This window comes from Tachypleus tridentatus, chromosome 5 (assembly GCF_004210375.1).
Source record: "Tachypleus tridentatus isolate NWPU-2018 chromosome 5, ASM421037v1, whole genome shotgun sequence".
NCBI classification, from domain to species: Eukaryota; Metazoa; Arthropoda; class Merostomata; order Xiphosura; family Limulidae; genus Tachypleus; species Tachypleus tridentatus.
Window position 1 is genome coordinate 13,375,680 of NC_134829.1, and position 11,074 is coordinate 13,386,753.

The window sequence follows — 11,074 nt, forward strand, 5'->3', positions numbered from 1 at the left end:
ATGTGTAATATGTTAAGCTGCAGCTAGAAATTTGAGAACAGAGTGAACATTTATAGTTTTTATGTAACTAAGTTATCTATATACTACAAAGATAACAATAGGCAAATATATGCTTAGAACATTGCTTTAAATCAACCATTGTGTCTTTTAAAGTACTTAATACACAATATTAAATTGTATTGCATATTTTCTTAGAATGACATTTTTAATCCCTTCCCTGGTGTGTAATATAGGTGTTGGCTCCTTAAAGACATTGGTTGTATAGTATTCAAAGTACTGAGTTTCTACATGTTAGTCATCTGTTACTTTCTCATAATTCTCATTTCTCCCTGTACTTAACCTTTTTCGAAGAACACCAGGTATTTCTAAGAAAGCTAATTTCAAAGAGTTATGATAACATCACTTATACTAGAATTATTATCTTCTTTTCGTTTGTAGAATATAGAAGGAAAAATTACTTTTCGATACCCCTTAAACCTTCATAGTTTAGTATTCTACAAAAGGTTTGAATGCAATGTACCAAGCCATTTTAATTGTAAGATGGAAGGAGAATAATAATAAAAATATTAATTAATACAAATGGACCATTTTGAATAGCTATTCGTTTCCTTTTGTGTTTCTTTATATGGGTACAGCCTTAAGTCAATAATAAAGATTTTAAAATGTTTGAATTTGATCTGTTTAAGGTGCCATTTGAACAAACATTCTATTACAGTTTTGTGTAATTTCTTACAATCCCCATCATGATCATGGCTCATGATAAGAAAGAGGGAAACTATTAAATTATTGTTACAGAAGACTTTTGCTATTATTCAGTTATAAAAACCAAACAGTCTTCCAGTATTTTTTTTAATTTCATGTCATTTGTTTAAGAATTTAACATTGAATTTTATTACTTAAAATCATTAAAGACACTTTTTAAGGTTTTGATGGTTATAGATATTGATGACTTGCTATATTTCAAATTGGCATTTACAGAGACAAAATGTTATTTCACTTTTAAAACAAATTTTTAAAAATATTTGATGGCAGCAAGTAATGGTAGATATTCTTTCTTGTCCCTGTTGTTCCTACAGCAAGCACATGCTCTTCATGTTTTCAGCACCCTTTGTTACAAAAGTGTTTGTTTTCTTGAAAATCCCTAAGGGAGTAAATAAAGAATGTGGTGTTAAAAAATTTAATAGGCACACCAATGATTAATTATAATCATGCTTCCCCAGCTTGGAAAGGGCATTAAGACCATAACAGTGGTTGCTTTAACAAACAGCTCATGTGAATAGTGTTCCAATAATTACTGTGTTTATTGTGTCTTCGTCAGTTTGACGAGTTCTTGATTGACTAAAACTCATTGTCTGCTTTAGATATGGTGAAAAGTGTGTGATTAGAATACTATTATTATAAACTGTTGTAAATCTTAAAAATCCTTAAGGGACTTGATAAAGAATGCAGTGTTAAAAAGTATGAGGTATTCTTTCATTTAGCTAAAACAATTTAATATTTCTATGTTAGGGCTACACTATTGCCAATATACTGCAATTAGAGTAGAACTAGCAAGATCAGTGATACCAAACACAGTATCAGAATTAATCTGCAACTAGTACATCATTCAAATTTATAGAAAAGGTTGTATGTTTTACCACAGTTTCTGGAGATAAATAGAAATAAAATTCTCGAACACATTCACATTTTATCCAGAGAAGCTGTTTAATGTGTACAAATACGATTTTTATGTGTGCATATAAAAAAGTAACTTGACTATGTCACAATGATAAAAATCATATTCTTTACTTCAATATTCTGATACATCATGAAGTGCTGTATGAAGATGCTTGTGTGTTAAAAACCGAGAACTCGTAATTTGTGTATTATAAATCTGGAAATTTTTACTCCCTTCAGTAGTAAATTCCTTTTTTCTTTTTTTTTCAGAAAAATATTTAAATAGGATCATGAATACATTAACTTCCTTTATAAATAATGGTCACACATAATAAATTAACTTCTTATAATCAAGTCACATGGTAGTTTCATGTGGCCAAAACAACCTGATAGTTCAGCAGCTTTTCACTTGCTGTAGCTTGGAATGTAATAATCTAAACTCACATTCTCAATGGATGTGCTCTACTGGACCATTATTTCACATACCAAATTTAAAAGCAATCCATTAAAAATACAAAAAAATATCCAATTTTGAATGAATTTCATCTTTTTTTTTTTCTTCACCCCAAAAGTATGGAAACTACTTGATATAAAACACACTCAACTTTTGTGGATTTTTTTTTTCAAATTTGGTATACTTGTAGATTTTTAAAACCCACAGTTAGATGTCAAATTTGATCTAAATATATACCATGAATCTAGGTAATAAAAACATAGGTAAAAAGTCTATTAACAACAACAACAAAAAAGAAAATTACAAAAACAGGTAAAAAAGCATCAATAACAGTTAAGCCAATAGAAACCATGTAATCTAACCAAGTTAAATAATAAGCTGCTATTAATAGTTTCTAATTAATTTTGGAATTTTTTTATTTATAACATAGGACTTTTTATTATTATTTTTACCTGTTGGTGTAATTTTCTTTGTCTTTTTACCCTTGTGTTTATTACCATCACTGTTTGCCACATATGCAAAGTTATTCAACAAAAAGCACAAAATTTTGACCCAAACTCTGGTGCATGGTTATGCATTGTCTAGTCATGTACTTGAGCTATCAGTCTGATATTTTTATTACAGCTTCACCAAAAAATAACAAAAAGTTTTAGTCATTTAAATTAAAGATGGTTAATTTAGAGCAGCAAATCTATAAGGTGAAATCATATGCAGCTACATAAGTATTGGTTATGCCAAGCAAAGTATATTAGCAGTTTCTAGCTCAAGTTTCCAAAAGAATCTTATGGGATTGCAGTTATTATTATTTTCCAATTTGATTTTAAAGCACAAATTTGCTAAATTTTTGAAATTCTCTGATGAAAAATGTGTTTAACATTATTTGATACTAATTTAAATAATTCATATAAATAATGATGCTTGATGTGTTCTGTAATGTATAGTTTTGTTCCAAATGATAAGGTTGCAATCTTAAAATTAATATTGGTTAACATCAACTGTCACTTTATTATCTGCAATGTACATTGATAAAAAGTTATGGAAGCTGATCAAAAACACCTTAGGCATAAAAAAAGGTGTTGCCGCAAGAGAATTGAGTGTGTTACTGAAGGGAATGAGACGAAAATTGGCTGCCAAACTGGTAGATACACTTGTATCATTTATAAAGTATTACAGCAGATATTCATCAGATAACTAGGCCATGTACTTTGCTTTACCCACCATCATACCCAAAGTTGAACCAGAAATGCACTTAGCTAACTAATGAATGAATATTTGCTGTAACACTATCCAAGGTGTGCCACTACTAGTTTTGCTGCCAATTTTGATTTAATTTACATGCTCAATCCTTTTTCTGACCACACCTTCTTTCACACCTAACATATTTTGGATTAAGTTTTATTTGCATATGCCATAGTCTGTCTCTCTCTATTCCTTTTTTCAATGCACAACAAGCACCCTCTCCGGACATATATTTACAATGTTTTGTTTCTGTTGATCTCAGTAACCTGAAATTGATGAATTTCCACAAGATATTTGATACAGACTTTAGGTCACTGATTTTGTCAGTCCTCCTTTGTTCCACTGTCTCAATACAAATTCACTTTCACAGAATAGAACAACTGAACAGTAGCTTGTGTGTGTTTTATGCATTACCAATTATTAATGCATTAGCTTGTAGCTCACAGCTGCCAAATCAAATGATCATTGCATTATGATATTAGTCCTTTGTCTCTAAATCAAACTACCATGGCATTTAGTAATATCTTTCACTGTTTTTTGTTGCTATCAAACTTCTTTCACTTCAGTTTTTGCATACTAGGACAGTGCTTCCCTAACTTTTCATGGTACATGCAAATACATCTATATGGCAGATCTTGTAGTATCTGATTAAGAAATTACTGTTATACTGTGTATCAAGGAAAAAATAAATTAAATTTTAAAATATGTGTTAAACTGATATACATTTACATTACTAAATAGAGATTACTTAATAACTGTGAAACTTCCACACCTGAGACACTTTAACTACACAGTTTAGAAAGCACTGCACTAGGAGATGCATGTTTTTTTATTTAACTTCAACAAAGAGTTGGTTTGGTGAATGCCTTTCACTTATGTTGCATTGTTTGTTGACATTTTAATGCTTAACAAGAACTATCTTTACAACTTAACAAATGGCATTTATCTGCTCAAACAGGCAAATTCATATATTCAGAATAACCCTTCAGACACCAGCAGTTATACTATCTTCAACAGCAAACAGTAGATCAAACAATCATCTCAAGTGACATCAACCTTCTACTCTATGTGGATCTTGTAATACAGCATCAGTTCATTATATTATGTCATTCCGAAGCAACGTGCTAATGTTTTATGTTTCAGAATTACACCATCTCCAGGACAAGTTCATTTTGGAATTTCATGCCAAGCAGGCAGGCACACCATGACACATCCCTGCATCTTGAACACCAAACAAGTGCTGATCAGAATAAATGACAGTTTTATATATTAATTTTAGCAGTAGATAAATTATGTGAGCTTAAACATATTTCAGATTGGTATGTAAATGCACAAAAAATACATGATGATATTTGAGCCATCCATTCTGTTGTATTAGCCATAAGTAATATGATGACCTAAGTGTATCTATAACTACATGAGCTTATATGTTAAATTCAGTAAAATAATATTTATTTTTATGTTACTATTTCATATACAAATACGTAAACACACTGGTCCACACATTAGCAGACACCACTTTAGAAATTATGCTGTGGCAAAGATAAAACATCAGCAATCTGTCATATCTTCCACTATATTTTTGCAAATCATATATTTAACTATCTTTTGTTTAGATTTCTTCCAAATCTAATAAAGGCCATTTTAGGTGCTTATTCACATATAAATCCTTTAAAAACTGTTAAAAATAAGAGTATCAGAATTAGCATTAGAAGCTTTGCAATTTCTTCATGATTTAAATACTCCAGCAAAGTCCAAGTTTGACTTGGAAAAGTAAAGCCTATAACAGTGTTACCACACTTGATAAAAATTAAAAAATATATACTCTGCCTTTATTTTTCAGGAAATTGTTTCCCTCTCAAATTTCTATTTCAGTACTGCAGATGGCAACTCATTCCATAAGCCACTTGCTCTGTTAGAAAAATAAAACTGGCCTAACTGGAACTCAGCCTGTTTTTTCCAAGTTTTAAACTCTCACTCTCTTATCCTATTTTCTTCTGAATATAGCACCAACAAATCAGACACTTTCTCACTGACCCACCAGAAAACTTTGTAAGTTTAAATAAAATTCACACCTTACTATTATTTTCTTGAAAGAAAGTACAAGATCTTAACCTTTCCACATGAGATAACTCTATCATTTTTAGAATGATTTTACTAGCCACTTCTCAGTCCATTCCTTTTTTGGATAAGGAGACAAAAAGGATAGTACTCCAAATGAGGCCTAACTATTGACTTGCACAGAGATAATTACCACTTTTGGCTTATAATCTGTAAGGTTGTAAACACAGCCCAAAATTCTTTTAATTTTACTACTAGAACTTATAGTGTGTAGCTGCAATGACTCATACAACACTGTGTCAAGGTCCTTTTCTTTAGTCATAATATTTAGTCCATATTTACATATCTTAGATGTCGAATGTAATACTTTACTTTTTATGGCAAACCACAAAGTAAAATAAAGCTTTCTAAAATTAACACAAACTGTCTCAGTCATTTCTTTTGGATGTTATGATTTTTATTTTTCACTTTAAAATGAAATAAGGTTAACTAGAAAACACGTAACACTTCATGGAAATCACAGTTCAAAATTAACATTAAACTGAAAAAATCTAAAGTTAATAAAAATCAAACACAATATTTAAATAATGCATTGATCAATGTCATCTAATTAAACACCAATCATGTCTAGCTACAAACAGTGCTTGGGTGTTTATTCATGAAAAAAAATTAGTTAAACTCAATACTGTTTTCATTAACATACGAGGTTTAGCTAAACACTAATACACAGAAAAGGGGTTTTATATCTATACACCAGGAACATAAACACAACCTCACATTACAAATTTTGCTTAAACAATTAGCAGCTTCTCAAACATTAATCAATATAGAATTATAAACCTGAACTTGTAGACTTCCAGTTACATCTCTCGTCTGGTAACTTAGTCAACACACATTAAACAGTACTATGTTAGTTATAGGAAAAACTGAAGTAATGTATGTTATACATATCGCACCCATCAATAAGGATAAAAACTGAAGGAATTATTATCTCACCAAAAGCAGTAATAAATTTATTAAATTCTGAATTAGTACATGCAATATTGGTTTAAAAATTATTGTTATTGCTTTTAATGCAAATTTTAGTTTATTCAAATATTAAGTATTTGATACAAAATGTTTTATCACTAACCAATTGTTTGAGACTGATAACCTAAAACAGCTTACCAACATTAGGGCTTTTAATATTATCAAGTTCATTGACCATTTAAATACAACTCCTGTTGATGTCAAGATAACATCATAAAATTAGTGGAACCAGACCTGTAGAAAAGTCTACTATTTTCTTTTACTCAAGTAACTTTTACAAAATGTTGGAAAAATACACTTATATTGCTCTGTACTGATTTCACAAACTCTAATGTCAACAGTGAAAACTGTGGTTATTTTTATGGAAAAATATGTCAAGGTTTAATGTATTATCTGTTAAGCTTTAATGACAAATGAAATAGCTTACAACTTAAATGGCAACACAAACAACTGAAAAAGAAAATTTAGCAGAAGTTTTGTAACAGTTCTAGCTTATTTTACAGGATAGAATACACTCAAATCTTGTTAAAACTTTCAATACTACTGGGTGTTAAAAAACTGTTCACCTTACATATTTTGTATTGTCTTCAACATCCAGTACAGGAATACTTTCATAACAGCAGATAACCAACTATCAGTTTTGTATGACTTGCATTCTTCCCTTCTCACACAACTCTTAGTCAATGACCATGGTGTCTTCAGTAACATGCACAAGTACCAGTTTTACCACAATTCAGCTAATCTGAAATTTTTCTGAACTAAGTATAAAATTAATAAATATATATATATATACTGCTTTCCTCTATTATCAAACAACATGAGTTCAGTTTTAGTTCTACAATTAATGGCTTCAAAACATGCATACCCTGGTACTCTAAACCTTTTCTTACAATATTTAGAAATTGCTATAACCAAAAAGTAAAAAAAAAAACATAAGACATCCATAACAGCTTCTCCACACTAACAAAGATCCATGCAAAGATATTGTTTTATATTTTTTTTTTTTAACTACTCTTATTGTTACCTAACACAGTTGTAAGAAATCTGATACAAAATGCATGCTATATTCTTATCTTTTACAGAATTCTGGTCACTTGATTACACTTAAAATGTTATAGCTTTAAATCTCAAAATTCAAATTAATCTGATACCAATACTTCAGCCAGTTGGCAATTTTGCATAATTTATTTCTTAATGTTACAGTAATTACCTTCACAGCTTAAATAGTGTATCAATAATAACTACTATTAAGAACAAACCTTTTTTAAGAATTAAATTCTAGAAGAAACATATAGCTATGAAATACTGATCATACCTGACAACAAAGGACAGGTCAGATCAAATTTGTTTTCTAAATCTAATTAATACATTGGGGAAAATAAGATCACATCGAATTTTGATTAGGTTAAAACTGACAGAGCTTCAGAAGCAAAAAACCTGACATCCACATCACTGTCGCTATTCAATTTGTTTAAACAAGGCTTTACTTGACTCTGCATTGTAGATGGATCCAAAACTGGTCCTATTCGCTGTAGTGTTTTGGCAACATTGAAACGAACATTAGCAACATTGTCATTAGCAAGACTCAGAACTGTTGGAAGCATCAGCTTACTGGTTACTTCTGGTCCACAAGCTTCAGCCAATACATTGATACAAAACAAACAGGTCATGCGATGGAGATAGTTTTGATCTCGAGACATGGATACCACCTTTGGGATAACTGTATTGGTTGCCCAGTCAGATCCAAATCTCTCAACCAGTTTCTTTAAATTTTCTGTGGCAGCTTCTCTGATAGCAAAGACATGATCAACCAACCAAGTCATGCAAAGTGTGTTTAACTTTTCATCAAAGAACTCCACTCCCAACTGCCCAGCTAATAATGGCATGTACTCAATAATTGCTAGTCGAACCCTCCACTTCACATCTTCAGCTAATTCAACAATAGCAGGCAGTAAGCTTTGAGAAAGCTGCTGTATCCCGATGACTTCATTGACACAATCAAGGTTAGAGATAATGCTCAGGCGAACCTCTGGACACTCATCCTTCAATTGAGAAAGAAACATAGGAAGGAGATGTTCAATAGTATTGTGTTTCCCCAAGATGGGAGAAAGACCCATTATAACTGAAGCAAGAGCTGACTTAACATGCTGGTTTGGATCTGAAACTAGGTCTTTCACACAGGGCAAAATGTTGTTCATAATTACTTGTTCTTGAACATCTTTTGGCAAATTCTGACAGAAATCTTTAACTTTTTGTGCAGCTGCTGCTCTAACTTCAGCCTCACAATCTTTCAAGAGGTTTTGAAAAGCAGGTACAAGATCTGCCTTTGTTAACTCGGAGCCTACAGCTTTCTGTAATTCTGTAAACTTGTCTGCAACAGTGTAACGAACTCGCCAGGACTTGTCTTCTGCTGCTTGTCGAAGAGTTGGCATAACAAGATGCTCTACATCCTCTTGTTGCAAAAGGTCAGCAATGGAGACACAAGCTTCAACAGCTAATAACCTCACCGAGTCTTGTTCATCTAGTGCAAGATTGGCCCACATTGGAATTAAGTCAGACTTCATATATTCTGGTTCAACTACCTTGGCAAACTCACCAAGTTTGCTCGCTGCTGCACGACGAACCATTGGTGTGTCATCCTGGCAGAGGTTCCTGAAATGATTTCGAACATCAGCTTTTACTGCGCCGGAAACTCTTGGGTAGCAAACACTGAACAAACCACAAGCTGAAGTCCGTGACGTAAACCAATCTCCAGATGCGAGTCGTTTCACTAAAGGAACAAAGTGCTGCTCCAAATCTGCAGTGCTATGTTGTTGAGATATATTTCGAAGTGATTCTACAGCCTTATCTCGAACTACAGTTTCTTCTACAGTAGCGAGACTTTCAAGTGGTGGTAAAAGGCAATGTACATGCTCAGGACCCCCAACCAGTGGAGTAAAATTTCCCAACTGTTCAGCTAGTGCCAAAAGAACTTCATCTTCATCGTATATCGTTTCAGTTAAAAATGGTATAAGTTCCGTTCTCGTCCTATCTACTCCAAGAGCCAATGCTATTGTTGATAACTTCTTAATACTGTTAAGACGTAACTGAACATCTTCATTTCGAAGTTCATCAATTAATACTGCGATTGGGTAAAGAGAATCGTCTGTATTCGCCTCACTTGCGGCCATTTTCTATGAATAACGATCAACTGACGTCATACTTCCATGACATCATTGCAGAAGTAAGTTTCAAATAGAACCAGTAGAAGAAAATATCTTGTCGATAATAATAAAATAAATAATTGATTAAAGTAATATGTAATCTGAAAAGATAATTAATTAAAGTAATATGTAATCTGAAAAAATAATGAAATTAAAACATATTTTGTGTCATTTAACCGTAGATTTCTTTTTTGAAAAATTTTAAGGTACTTTTGAACATATGTAAAGTACATACTGCTATATACCAAGTTTTATGTTTATTATGTGGTTTTAAATGTAGCTAAACCTTTTACAAAATTTTAGCGTATATGTTAAAAATGCATCTTGCTAGATGCTATCTTTCTGAAATCTACAGATTTATCTCGAAATTTTACAATAGGACAAGAAAAACATATATAAGTGTTTTCTTGTTTCTACTGTGAGCCTGATATCACAGATTCATTTTTAACAAATGTTAAATTATAATTATTCGGTTGCTAGGTAAGAAAACGACGCATAAATTTTACTTAAAGGTGATATTAAGTTGGAAAACAACAACTTATAAGCATAGGGAAGAGTTTTTATTGATGGTGGAACACACTACACGTTTCGACGGAACATTGGTTTGTCTTCTTCAAGTATGATCAGTACAAAGCAATGCGAAGTTTATATATCGTAAAAAGACACAAGAATTAAATATAACTGAAATGGCGTCACCAGGCAACAGATATATATAGGTAAAGGTCAAGTGTGGTTAAGTGCACGGGCGGTGAATAGGCCTTGCCAAATACGGCTGAAGTTGCTGGGACCTTTATCTGGGTTTAGTGAGAAATTATTTACTTTGATGGTTTTCATAGTTTCTAAACAGTCTATTTCTTTTGGTTTCTGGTTAAAACTCAACTCTACACTTATAAATCGTTGTTTGCCAATCTATTTGCTAATAGAACTCATAATACCTCACTAGAACAACGCTATGTTTGTGGGCTTGCAACACTAGAAACAGGATTTCGATATTCGATACCCCTGGTGGTAATGGCGGCGCCAGTTTTGGGGGGATGAAGAAAGGTAATATTTTGGAGAGCAAAACAAGACGTCTTATACTCATATATAATTTTAAATACTGCTTACTCCCCCCCTCCCCAGTTGTTAGTGTGCTAACTTACAAAAAGCCAAAGCGTTTCGTGAAGCTTCAGGTGTAGTGGTGCCACAAGTATGCTGAAAATAATGTGCAGTTTTCTTCTCACATATGTAGGCTTGCAACTTTGCTAGAAGACTTTCAATAAGATCTCCTATTCCCAAGTAATATAACTTAGAACTTTGCAGTATATCTGATGTTCTTTCAGAAACAATATACAGTACAAGAACGTCTGATCAAGTTGGGCCAAAACGGGTCAGGCATTTAATGCATTGTCTCGATTGCTGTCACATGTATTAAAACACTCCAGAAATTTAA

The 11,074-nt window shown here is 32.1% G+C and overlaps 1 protein-coding gene across 1 annotated transcript; it reads right to left on the reverse strand.

Annotated features, from left to right (window-relative positions):
- Positions 1-5,845: 5,845 nt before the first annotated feature.
- On the reverse strand, positions 5,846-9,641 carry Pp2A-29B (Protein phosphatase PP2A regulatory subunit A). Its single transcript, XM_076501287.1, has 2 exons — positions 7,755-9,641; positions 5,846-7,181 (listed from the first exon to the last, which is right to left on the reverse strand). Exon 1 carries the CDS (start codon positions 9,607-9,609, stop codon positions 7,840-7,842), a length of 1,770 nt encoding a protein of 589 aa, XP_076357402.1. The 5' UTR covers positions 9,610-9,641; the 3' UTR covers positions 5,846-7,181; positions 7,755-7,839.
- Between the last annotated feature and the right edge of the window lie 1,433 nt (positions 9,642-11,074).